The sequence below is a fragment of the Ursus maritimus genome, unplaced genomic scaffold (assembly GCF_017311325.1).
Source record: "Ursus maritimus isolate PB19 unplaced genomic scaffold, ASM1731132v1 scaffold_5, whole genome shotgun sequence".
In the NCBI taxonomy this organism is placed as follows: domain Eukaryota; kingdom Metazoa; phylum Chordata; class Mammalia; order Carnivora; family Ursidae; genus Ursus; species Ursus maritimus.
The window spans coordinates 14,730,420-14,744,313 of NW_024426663.1; the positions used below are offsets into that span (position 1 = coordinate 14,730,420).

Genomic DNA, 13,894 nt, shown 5'->3' on the forward strand with positions numbered 1-13,894 from the left:
TTTCTTTTTCATGGTCCCTCATTGCCAAGTTCTTAGTTTGATTCAGTGATTTATAATATGATTTAATAGCCAGTAAGAATAGTCCCACCTTAATTTTCTTTTTTCCATAATTTTATTAGGTATTTTAGGCTTTTTTTTTTCCATGAAAATTTTAAGATTGTTTAGTCCAATTAAGAAAAAACACCCCAAACTCTATTCAGATTAAAATCAGAATACAAAATTTATACATTAATTCTAGAGAAGTGACATTTTAATATAAGATCCTCCCATCCAAGAACTTGCTGTCATTTCATGTTCATATCTTGTTTGTATATTTCAGTAGAACTTAGTAATTTTTTCATCTATGTTGTGCCTCTTGCTAAAATTTATTTTATATTGTCATAATGTCAGATAGTTTTCCTAATTTTCATTTTTACCCAGTGATTATTCTTGTAGATATATACTTATTTTTGTATATGTAGTTATTTAACCCATTTCACCAATTCTAGTAATTTTTTTTAGGATGCCCTAGGTTTAATGAGATGGAAAACCACAAAGAGTAGAAGGATAAATACAAATCTACCACTTTATTTTAACAGAAACAAATAAAAACATATAAGGCTCCCAGTTGATGTCGATGGTTCTGGTCCAAGGACCATCATTTGAATAACAAGGTTCCAGAACCTTGGTTCCCAGATTTTGCTGCACATTAGACTCACCTGGGAAGCTTTTAAAAATCTCAGAGCTTATAGGTGGGAGCCGGGCGTTAATAGTGTAAAACAGCCTCAGGTAATTCCAGTTTGCAGCGAAGTTATGAACCATTGTTCTAGACTAGGGGTCAACAAACTGTGGTCCACAACAGGTCAAATCCTGTGTTTTTGTAAACAACGTTTCATTGGAAAGCAGCCCTGCTCATCTGTTTACGTACTGTCTATTGCTATTTTCACGCTACTAGGGTAGTATTGAGTAGTCATGAAAAAGTTGTGAAAAAGACCATATGGGTCACAAAGCCTAAAATATTCACTATCTGGCCTTTTTCATAGAAAAAGACGAAGAAGAATAGAGTCCTCTTGTCAACTCTCCTGTGCGGGCTTTTGCTAGAACTGTTTTTAGAAGGCTCTATTGAGAAGGCTACTCCCTTTCAACTCTGCCCTGCCGTGGCCTAATGTGTTGGTTTTTTAATCCAGTGTGTTATCTGAAAAACTCTAATTCCCAGCAAATTCATTCAAGAAGTGTTTATTATTCTTCTGTGTGTCAGGCACTTGGGATACTTTAGGAAACAAAAAGGACAAAAAGCCATGCCTGTACGGAGCTTCCATCCTATTGGGGTAGGAGGAGTGGGGGACGGTATAAACGAATTAAGTATGTGAACTCTACCCTGCATTGGATGGTGATGACTACCACAGAGAAAAATAAAGCAGGGACGTTCTTGTGAGAAGGGAGCAGTGGAGCAGTAGTTCGAAGGAGGTAGCAGAGTGAGCCATGTGGAAATCTGAGGAAAAAACCGTATTCCAAGCAGAAAGCATTGACAAGCACAAGGGTCTTGAGGTGCTGGATGCCTGGGGTGCTAGAAAACAGCAGGGATGCCAATGTGGCCAGAAGAGAGTGAACAAAGTGGGAGTGTGGGAGGAGAAGTGGTCTGTGAGAGAACATGCAGCCAGAAAGTTCAGGGTCCTATAGGCCTGGTGATGATTTTGGCTTTTACGGAGTAAGATGGAAAACCCGTGGAAGGTTCTGAGTATCCACTGAAGTGATGTGATGTGGTACATCTTAACAGGGTCACTCTGGTTGCTGTGTTCAGAAAAGACTGAAGAAAGCCAAGGGAAGGTTCAGGGAGACCTCTTAGGAAGCTACTGCGAAATTCCAAACAAGAGATTATGGTAGACTGGACACGGTGGAGCAGTGGGGGCAGTGCAAATGAATCCGAAAGATTGTCCTCAATTTAGTTTGTAATTAGTTTAGTCGGTTTCTCTCACATCCTGGCATTCATGTCTTAGTTTTCCAAGTTTTTCTGATGTTTCTGTTTTCATGGTTAGATACCAGTTTGAATTAGATTTTGTCTTAAAAACTCAGTTGGACCTAAGTATGATCCTATATCCAATATGCTTAAACCACTGTGGATGGTTGGTTCGTCCAAACTATGAAGACATCTTGAAGGCCTTGGGTAGAACGAGATGGATTGTATTTATCTTCACATGCCTATGTTTTCAGAACCACATTTCTATTATTATTGCTTTATTTTCCCCCTGTAATTAGCATATACACCCACACACTAGCTATCTCACGGTCTTTAGGTTTAACTAGGAGATGGGAGGTAGATTTGTATATTTTCATTTTAATTGTAAGAGTCTAATATTGAGATCTTTTCCTTAAGGGTTTTACTTTAAAATGTATCTGAAGTGAAGTTTATTTCTCAAAAACTCGTATGTAACTGCAAAGATAAGCTCATACAAATTCCCTGGAGAAGAGTAAACCAAGGAGATGAAGTGGTTCATCATGAAAACTTCAAAGACAGTTTGAAGAGGGAGTTAGGTAGAATTATCATTTGCAGATCTGGTTTTTACCTGAAAAATAGAAGATACGACTTGAAAAACTGGTACCAAAACATATGGTATTATTGGCATAAAATTAATATATAGAAAAAGAATCTGCATATATAAACAGCCAGTTAGAAGATTTAATGGAAGAAAGGTCCACCTAAAACAGCACACCACCAACAAATGATAAAACAACTAGGAATAAACTCATCTCTGCCTACACTTCAGGATCACCAGCTAGAGAGCTTAACCGGACAGTGAGAAAGAACAGTGCCCAGATGCCATCCCTAGAATTCGAATTTCACTGGTGTGGGGTGGGGCCTATAGGCAGTATTTTTTTTTAAAGGTCCTTACTTTTCGAAAATTCTCTAAAGAAACCGATCCGTATGAAGAAGACTTAGACTAGTTCTAGGAGATCAAAGAAACTTTGAAGAACGGGAAAAGGGTGCTACATTCTTTAGAATAACTGAAGATGATAAGTCATAAATTGAATATGATTTCATTAAAAGACTAACAAGATTTTTCATTTCTGAGCTAGGCAAACTTATTCTAAATTTGCGTGGAAAACCTAAGTTAGCAAGAGTGGCCAGGACAACTCTGACAAAGGAGAGTGTTGGAAAGGACTAGTCTGACCAGAGATGAACTACCACATCAGTTAACAAAGTAGATTGGTCCACTGGAAGATAAAAAATGCTCTGAAAGCACCCAAATGTAAATGAGACTTTGGAATATGATAAAATGACATTTCAAATCAATAGAGAAAAAGATAATTGATTCAATAAAAGGTGTTATATAATGAAGTGGCATTTTTCTAACCAAGGGGACAAATGTTAGTTTACTCAATAAAAAGTCATTTGGGTAGCCATCTTAAAATAACAAACTGAAGTTAGATTTCTAATATGGAACACATTCCAGATGGGGAAAGATCTAAGGACAAAAAATAAAACTCTAGAAGTTAAGTGGCGAATACCATGCTGAATGCGTGTGACATAAAATCCCAAAGCCATAAATGCAAAGATGCATAAGTTTGCGTGAAAATACCAATTTCCACAGGTTAAAAACACCAGAACAAAGTCAAAAGACAAATTACAAAAAGGAAAAAAAATGTGGAGCTTCTCTTACAGACCAAAAGCTAAGATCCAAAACCATGGGTGTAATAAAAAAGACAAGCAATAGAAAAACAGGCAAAGAATAGAAATAGGAAAGGTCGCAGTGAAGGAAATTCAAATGGCTGTTAAATATATGAAAATATGATTTATCTTACCCATAATAAAAAAAATAAAAATAATATATATTTTTTATTTATCAGGTTGGTGAAGGATGCGAGGAAGTGCCTCACTGGTGAGAATTTAAATTGGTCTAACTTCTTTGGAGGGAATTTGATGTAATTTTTCTAGATACAGTCTTGCCCCAGCAATTTTACTTCTAGGTATTTTTAAGTGGGAGGAAAAAAAAAAAAAAGAGCAAGATGCAGAACATTTTGTAGAGTAAGCTACCTTTTGTGTGTGGAGGGAAAACACAAAGTTTGTTTGTTAGATACAAGGTGTGGGTCTAAAAGGATACTTAGGAAGGTGGTTACCGTGGTTGCCCCTGGAAGGGAACTGGGAAAGGAGGGAGACTTCAGGCTCATAGTTAACTCTTTTGTACCTTGTGTATATATTACCTATTTAAAAAAATAGTAATAAAGTCAGCCACATCCAGGATCTGTGTCCCATCAAATGCTCTGAATACTCCCATGAAACACATCCACATGATTTATGCCCCCTGAGAGGCAGATAACTCGTCAGACACCATCAAATACAAATAACTATTTTATGGTTCATAAATCATAAGATAATTGTTAAAATTGTCTATATTCCATACTTTTCAGAGGAACATAACTTTATACTATTTGCTTCCATCCTTTTAATACCTCCATTAAGTTGTTAGAAGTTAGTAAGAATGAGGTCTTGATAGTAATCATTTTTGAAAATATGTAATTCTGTAACGATTACTATTTTATTTTAAAATAGAATACGTTCTTTAAAAGGAACTAAAAATCAGTAATTATTAAAACAAACATATAAAAGCTAATCATGATCTCTTAACATATCTCTATTCGTTGCTCTCGAACATTATTTTCTAACTTTAGTTCAGATTTTAATAGGATTAATGGGGGTTTTAAGCCACCAATCAATCGCACTTTCATACTTCCTTGGTTCTTTCAGCCAGTCCTGATGCCACCTGAGGTTCGCTATAACATTGGAATAGTTCTGCCCTACACTTTGCTTCCACTTGATAAACTGCTCTTTGTTGTATTGGTGGACAGAGGCAGAAACCTTAGGGTAGTTTATAATGGAACGAAGCTTCTGATCCAAAGAATACGTAACTTCTGGAAATTTTGTAGCAATATTTGTTAGCTCATCTGGATCTGAGGAAAGATCTGGAAGAAAAAAAGGAAATAGCTGTCAAAAGTTACCTGCTACAGAAACATATTTTAGAATATCATGACTCTGTGACAGATAATGCATTTGAGTTTATTTTTATTTTCAATTCCTCTTAGCATAATAAGATAAAGGACTGTATAAATGGTAAAGAAATATACCAAAGGTGTCCAAATTACCTTCCTACTATCATCCTGCTCTCTCATTTTTTTTCTTATCCTTTCCTAGATGACAGAAATAGATGAACTCATCACTAGTAAGCTGGCTTAGCCCTAATTCTTCCTGGTTTTGATGCCTTGTTTACTTTGACATACGGAGGAAAAAAAAATAGTAATGCTTTTATTGTCCCATTGCAACAGCCCCAAACTTGCCAGATATAAGAATTCTTTACATAGTCAAGTCATATTCTTGCAACTTCACTTACTCTTAGTTTTCCATATACTTTAGCATCTTGTGCTTGGATTTTTTAACGTTCGATTCATCAACACTGTCCATTTGAGCAAATAGCCATGGAAATAAGAATGTATCTCAGTTGCTACCACCAAGAAAAGAATGATAAATATTTTGGAACATGATACCCTTTTTTACCGAGGTAAAAGGAAGTCAGAGAATATGACTGGATGTCAATCTAATTAGAAAAATCGCAAATCAAAGATCTTATGACAATTTACTTAAGATAATAAATGAACATTACATGTTGAGGGAAAAACCTCTATGGGCCTATATGGTGTATTTGCCAGAAGAGCTCTGAAAACACTGATGAATTTGTTAGGTGATTTCAGATGGCACCTCTTTGGGAAAGGGAAGTCAGTGAACAAACCCTAGAGAATATAGGAAATGTAGGCTCACCCATTGATCCTTTTACAGTCACATCTGCTTTTTGCAGAAAATGTCCAATGAATGAGCAAGAGATGCCCATTACACATCAGGATGAAAATTTAAGGACTACCCTTTGAAGCCAAGAATCTCCTGCTCTTAGAGTTAAGAGGGGAGGTGGAGGTCAATCAGTTTAGCCCCTAAAGAATTATTTGGAGTTAGCAATTTTGACATTTCTAATTGGAAAGGAAACTTAGGGGGAAATGAATATTAATAATGGAGTATTTTATGTGAAAAAAGGGGGCAAAGGATAAATAAAACTTGAATTTAATAATGTTGCTTTAAAATTAATTCACAAAGGGGTGCCTGGGTGGCTCCATCGGTTAAGCGTCCAACTCTTGATTTTGGCACAGGCAGAGAGAATTTCTCAAGCAGACCCCCTCTCAGTATAGGGCCTGATGTGGAGCTCAATCCCAGGACCCTGAGATCATGACCTGAGCCAAAATCAAATCCCCTCTGTGCCCACACACTCTCTCTCTCCAAAATAAATAAATCTTTCTTAAAAATTTAAAAAATAAAATTAATTCACAGAGTAGTAAAACTAGCAGGCATCTTTATAGAGTAGGAGCATGGATTTTGAAGTTAGATGTGGCTTAAAATCCCAGTTCTGCCACATAGCTGTGCGGTCTTGCACAGGTATTTGAATCCCTTTGACCCCTAGTCTTCTCTATAAAATGAGGATAATGGTATCATCTTAAATAATAAATGTAGCATGTCAGGATTCACAAGATATAGGGGTTAATCTCCAGAACAGCTGAAATCAAGGTATAATGAGAGGGTGTTAACTACTATTTAGGAAAGATAACCATGACTATTAGAAGACACCTTGATCAGAGAAAACCATGGTTTCGATCTTGAGACCCGATCAGAAGCCTTCAGACACTTGCTCTGAAATTCAGATGATTTGCAAAGCTGCAGCTCACGTGGGCAACCTTTTGTAGATTGTCCTGGCATGAGAAGCAGCAGATATTTATTTATTTAACCAATGATTTCTGGATCTCTTGAGCAACACCATGGAGTCAGCTCATTCCATATAATACTACACTTAAAAAAAATGTATCGACAGATTTACCGAAGAGTTGAGGCAATACTGAAGTACCATCAGAGTAGGCTATATACTTCCATTGGTTAGTCCGAAGCATATACGTGGAAGCATTCACATTGCTTCCATGGAATTCACTCAGAATCCAGGGCGGATGTAGGTTTTTGAATTTATGCGCATTCTTAAACATTTCTGATGATAATGGCAACAAAGAGTATCCACTCAGGTTCTGAGGCAAAGGAGCTCCAGCAATATCTATGTAACAAAATAACATAATATTTCTAAATACCTTATTCTTTCATTAGTTGAGATATATGTAAATGACATCATTAGATGCTATGGAGACCAAAGACCACATATAGACATTGTAAATAGACGGCCTAGGTCCAAATACTTACTTCATGAGCCATGTGGCCCTGGACATGATATTAACCACTCTGAACCTCAGTTTCCTCATTTGTAAAAGGGGAATAATAATCATACCTGTACTTCATATGCTTATTTTAGGTTTAAATATGATGATTTATGTAAAGTTCTGAGAACAGTACCTGATAGGAAATCCTCAACAGATATTAATCAGTCCTTTATTTCTGAATGATAAATAATTACAGTTGTTTCTCACATTTGTTCCACCAGATATTAAGATAAAAGACCTATATGAGAAAGGGGTTTAGTAGTCATATATGTTTGCAAAGAATGATTAAAATTAAGTATGTAAATTTATTGTAGATGTAAATGTTTTGCTGATATATATCATAAACCTTTAAGGGTGGTATAATAGTATGCCATTATTTCCAAAGTTATTTGATGACATAACATTTTTAAGTAGCATATTGAGGGGCTAATAATATTTTGCAGAACATATGTTGGAAATCCTGGATTATACTGATGTAGGGAAAAATACTTTATTTTCCCCTTATAAACCTATAAAACATAGCATGAGAAATGTCTAACTTAAAAAGAGGTATTTTTAAAAATTGCTTTTAAGGTACCTGGAACTCAAACTATCTTTTTCCTATAGAAAAATTACCATTAATTATGACTGGGTACGTGGGATGGTTCCAAAATGAGTTTGCAGTTGCTTTCCACCCCTTTTCTGGTTTCCATGTCCCGTGTTTTTTAGGTATAATTAAATATGTCCAATGAAAAACAAGAAGTAATATATCTGCAATGCTAGGAGTTAAACAAAATTGAATAAGAAAGTTAACATGACTAAGCATTTGAGGAAAAATACGTTAATTGCAGGAGAACAAGGAGGTCGAGGAAGACCTCTATAAATCTTCTGAAGGTATGTGTTTTACATATAACGTAATTTAAAAATCCGTATTCTCCCATTTCCTTGGAGGGGGCATATTACAAGTACTAATCTGCCAATCAGTCATAATCACGGACTTTTTTGAAGAAAGAAAGAAAGATTAGAGATAGCTGGTTAAAAACAAAAGGAGTAAAGGGGCGCCTGGGTAGCGCAGTCGTTAAAGCGTCTGCCTTCGGCTCAGGGCGAGATCCTGGCGTACCGGGATCGAGTCCCACATCGGGCTCCTCCGCTGGGAGCCTGCTTCTTCCTCTCCCACTCCCCCTGCTGTGTTCCCTCTCTCTCTGGCTGTCTCTCTGTCACATAAATAAATAAAAATCTTTAAAAACAAACAAACAAACAAAAGGAGTAAAGACATTAAAGAGGATGTGTGAGACAAAGGGACTGCCTGAGATAAAACTCACTGAGCCACAAGGCAGTAGGCCCCTACTGTGAGGTCTACCGTAAGGAATGCAAGCAGTGGGGAGCAGCTGGCTCAGGCTGGTCTCCTGGCAGCCGTCAGGGGGCACCACCAGTGAGGCGTAGAAAGGGAGAGAAGAGGACTTCAAAGATGACTGGGAAGCAGGGACCAATTGGTATATACCCAGGACTGGGAAGTTCCCGTATTCAGCATTTTAATAACCTCTGATGCTTAGAAATACCTTATTTCAGATCTATTCTTAGCCCAATTTTCCTTAAAAAAAGTTTGGAAGACTAAGAAAATTGTTTTTCTGTGTTTATATGAGAAGTCAGTAGTAAACTGGGAGAAGAGCGCAGTTGAGTTTTTTTAATTCATTCAACAACCTAGGCGCTGTTCCAGGTGTAAGGAAACAACAGTAGAGAAGGCAGGTAAGCTCTGCTAGAGCTTACATTCTAATGTGGGGAGACAGACGCACAAACATGTCAGGTGGCGCTGGGTGCAATGAAGAAAAATCAAGCAGGGCAAGGGAGACAGAATGATGGCGAGTGTGTGTTCAGGTGCCGTTGTATATAGTGTGGTCGGGGGAAGGCCTCTCTGATGAGGTGACATGTAAACCCCAAGGAAGGGCCAGGGTGAGTCCCGTAGATACCAGGGGGAAGGGCAGCCCCCTAGGGCAGAGCAAATGTACAGATCCTGAGGCGGGAGCCTGCTTAGTCCACTCCCCAGACACCACGGAGCCCTGAATGGCTGGAGCAGAGTAGGTGAGGGGTGCAACTGTAAAAGAGGACTGAGAGATCATGTTGGAATCCCAGGCCCAAGGAGAGATTCTGAATTTTACTCTATGTGAAAGGAAAACCAGCAGAGGCTTCGAGTAGAAGCACGCCATGCCTGACCGAATGACCTCAGGGTGAATTGACTAAAAGCGGTCCGTGCAGCAGGTGGGTGGAGGAAGGTACTGCAGGAGTCCAGGCAAGAGAGAACAGTGACTTGTTGCCAGTCTATTAGGAGTAGTGTTATATACCTTTGTAAACTGATGAAGAATAAAACCCCTGTCAAATATCCAGAGTATTTAATAAATACTTGAGCTATTGATTAGCTTCTCTGTGCTGCAGGAAATGGGGTATTCACTTCTCATACATTTATCAATGATGTCCTTAAAAGCACGTTAGCCTGAACTGCATTTCAAAAAGCTCTTTGATCTTCATTTAAAACCCCTTTTTGGGGCATCTGGGTGGCACAGCGGTTAAGCGTCTGCCTTCGGCTCAGGGCGTGATCCCAGCGTTGTGGGATCGAGCCCCACATCAGGCTCCTCCGCTATGAGCCTGCTTCTCCCTCTCCCACTCCCCCTGCTTGTGTTCCCTCTCTCGCTGGCTGTCTCTCTCTCTCTGTCAAATAAATAAATAAAATCTTTAAAAAAAAAAAATAAAACCCCTTTTCATACGTTTTTTCCTTCTGGTAAATCTGTCATTCGAATTCTGTTTTAAGTAAATTTCATCTTTCTTGGTAGTATAAGCAAAAATTAAAAGTAACTGCAGGATTCTCAGTAAAGGGCCTTGAATTTAAAACAGTGAACGAATGGGGGAAATGCAGACCTGGATACATATGATGGTTTCCTGAAGAGAGAGAAGATTGTATTTCTTCCTGAGCATATGAGCGGATAAAAGACTAGACTGGTACGGCAGTGACGCACACTGCGTTCATGTTTTATGGCATACCGAAGAATACAAACTACTAATGATGACATGCCTAACATTAATCGTTTGCCATGTTCCAGTCATTGTTCTAAGCTTTGCAATAGCCGCTATTATAGTCACGTTATTGATAAGAAAATTGGAGACCAGAGATGTTAAGTAACTTGCCCAAGGCCAATACTGAAGGAGGGATTTGAATTTCGGCAGTCTCAGGCCAGGATCTCTGGATTCTTTAGTACGACAACACACGTCTTGCTTTCCTGTAGTTACTCAACTTCACCATATTTTTTAGGTAATAAAAACAAAATAGTCTGTGTAGAATGCTTCTCCCAACCCTCCACTAAGATCTTGTAGCAAGAAGGGGTTTGCAATTTGAATCCATCACAATTAAGCATTCTTTTAAACACAACTGCGTTTTTACATAATTACATTTTCACAATTCAAAAAACACGGGTTTCTCTTTTATGTGAGAGGAAGGCAGGTATTTTACAAAAAAGATCAACAAAAGAAAAAAATTCACATGAAGTTAAGTTTAAAACAGAAAATCAAAACAATTTTAATTTTAAAGTGAGACTACCTTTATTTCTAATGGAGCCAAAAGATGCCGATAATAGGTTATTAAAGAAGAAAAAATATGGGGGAGGAAGTTTTAAAGAATAATCTCTGAAGTGATATCAACTTTAATAGCATAAAGAATTCCTGTTCATAAAAATGGCACTCTTCTGCCAGTATTAGAAAATGATAATGTGAAAGTATACCAGAAAGGACTATTAAGATAAACAGACTAAGAATACCCTTTCTACTTTATCATAAAATACCATTTTTATAGGAAAGAAAAAAAAAAACTCTTTTAAAATACCTTTTATATTTTTTCCCCAAGTTTTTATTAATTTTACTATGCTGTGCAATACTAGTTGCAGGTGTAGTTAAAATACCTTTTAAAAACTATTTATAAATTTAGACTTTTTAATAAAAGCATTGTAGCCTCTTAAATTTGAACAGGCTCTTCATAGTAAGGTAGGTTTATTAAAACAGGAATCTCAATTGGTTTTTCCTATTTAATATCCTTCTATTTGAGGTGTTTTTAATCACCATCTCTTATATGATATTTATGAGATTCATAAGGGAAGAGGAGGTCTGGCTGGAGGCTTTGATCTAAGAAATTTAATCCCATACTCTGTGTGTAATTTAGATTCATACAAAATAATACAGCTATGGCTAAGCTAATAAAGAAAGGGCCTTTAGAATCCTAAGAATAGATTATGTTTTATATCTATCGTAAACTCCTAATTGGTTAGAAGAATCACCAAAAAAAAGCCCCTTGTAGATATGTTATCACAATCCGTGTATCTTACTTATTAAGCAGAGGTGAAAGAGAACATACTGTCCTACGGGTCCAATTTTTGAGTTAATCTTCACTGAAGTAACTTTAAACTCTTCCAGTACTGAGCAACTTCATTTTAAAAGGTAGACTGAAACATCAGATTAAACACAGACCATCAGAACAATTCTTCCTTGTTGGCTGGTGAGAATGTTCAACAAGGCAACAGTCTCTGTTTATGGCCGTTCATCCTGGTGTAATTGTTACTAGTCTCCAAAAGGTGCTAATTTGCACAATAAATTAGATACACCCTATCTCACTAAATAAAACAAAAACCCCCTGTTTATACAGTTTCAAGCCTCCATTTTCTTTTCGATAATTCATGGGGGCCATTTTCACATATCATGTCACCGTTTAAAATAAAATTGACTGTTTTTTTACCCAGTCTGTTACTACTTGGTATTCATATTGTTTCTGATTTTTTAACTTAATGCAATACCACAATAAATATCCATGGAGATAAATCTTTGTATATAGCTATAGGTTTTTTTCTAAAATTGGTATTTCTAGGTCAAAGAGTATGCGTTTTTATTGCCTCCAGAAAATCTGTGCCAGTTTATACTCCCAGAAGCAGAATAAGGAAAAGCCTATTTCCAATATAAGACTTCCATATATATATATTTTTTCTATATTTCTTATATATATTACATGTATCGATATATATCTTATAAAATATATATATTCTTATATATATATTCTTTTTAATCTTTGCAAACTCTGAATGTGAAAGAAAACTGGCTTCTTGTTTTAATATTTTTCTGACTACCGAGTTTGAACCTTTAAAATATCTTGGCCATTTGTGTATCTTCTCTTGTGAACTGTTTGTTTATATCTTTCTGTCCCTACTTTAGTAGGGTATTTCTCTTTTTCCTATAGATTTGTAAGAGCTCTATGAATACCAATGCTTTATCACTTGAAAAAAGGTTAATTTTAGATAAATGATAATGTTGCCATACTGTTTCCTGGTTCCAACACAAGATTCTTGCTGTACCCCTTCATTATTCTCTTTCTACCTTATCTCCGGCTAATATCTGGTCAGTAGGATGTTTCAGTGTTTTATAGAAAAAGACCCATGCACAGATGTTCTCCTTCCTGCCCCAACCACATAAATGTAATTTTTCCCTTTTGGTGATAAAAAGAAATTTGTAATGAAACGTATTATAAACTGTGCTAAGCCTGAAGATGCTAATTTCCAGTTTAGAATTAGAGAGACACCGATTTTTGGCTTAATTTCCTTTACTCTAGTTGGGCATATCTCATCAACACATGATCTAAATGCTGTTAATATATTCTGTGGGGAAATGTGACTCAGAAGGAGTCTATTACAAAGAATCAGTGAAAGATAAAAATAAGTAAAAATCTACAGAGAACTGTGAGTTTTAGAAAATTGTAATAATTAACAAATTGCAGGAAAAAGAAATTGGAGAGCACCTACATAATTTCCAGAAGAGTAGGGAAGGAATGGAAGGAGTTTCTGGGAATGCTTGGTTTTGGCTAATGAAATGCTTATTGTCATGCAACACAAATTAGCCAGGGATAGGCAGGTATCCCCCTAGGTGTCTTATAAATCCCGCATTCTAACCAATTTTATTTAGTGTTTTCTTATATAATCTGTTAGCTAAATACATTGTGAAATCTTCCAATGTGAAATCTTGCAGATGCTTTTTAACTTTTATGATATATAAAATGGCAAGTAGTATTAATGGTGGGTCAAAATTATAGAGTAGAAAATTTGCATTGTAGGCAAATATAAAACAATGTTTAAAGAAAAATGACTTAAACAATGCATATTAATCACCTTACATATCAGGTGATAGGCTACTAAGCACAGATAGAGTAGGACTCACTGCAGACAGCTCCCTGTACATAATGGTCAATTGAGCTGCTAGAGTCAGAAAGACAAACAAAATGTCATATATCACTAGGAAATATATTGAGGGGATACTGAGAAAGAATCAGCCCAACCTTTCATGATTGTTTGCAGTTCTGGTCACTGTCCTTCAAGAAAACAGAACAAAGCTAAAAAGTTCAGCAAATTTGGAAATGGGGTGGGGAGACTTCTACATGAGGAAAAACCAGGGGAGCAAACTACAAAGAAATGCCACCATCAAGAAGCCCCTGTTCCACCCCCGACCTGGGTGGCTCAGTCAGTTAAGTGTCTGTGTTTAGCTCGGGTCATGATCCCAGAGTCCTGGGATCGAGCCCCACATCGGGCTCCCTGCTCAGTGGGGAGCCCGCTTCTCCCTCTCCTGC

The 13,894-nt window shown here is 36.9% G+C and overlaps 1 protein-coding gene across 1 annotated transcript in view; it reads right to left on the bottom strand.

Moving 5' to 3' along the window:
- Positions 1-4,314: 4,314 nt before the first annotated feature.
- The window catches only part of ARSK (arylsulfatase family member K), a 44,869-nt gene continuing 35,289 nt past the window's right edge, over positions 4,315-13,894 (bottom strand). The window contains exons 7-8 of the mRNA XM_008700877.2: positions 6,888-7,112; positions 4,315-4,938 (exon numbers count right to left, since the gene is read on the bottom strand). Coding sequence (XP_008699099.2) covers positions 4,649-4,938; positions 6,888-7,112 — 515 coding nt within the window. The 3' untranslated portion in view covers positions 4,315-4,648. The remainder of the gene's footprint in view (positions 4,939-6,887; positions 7,113-13,894) is intronic.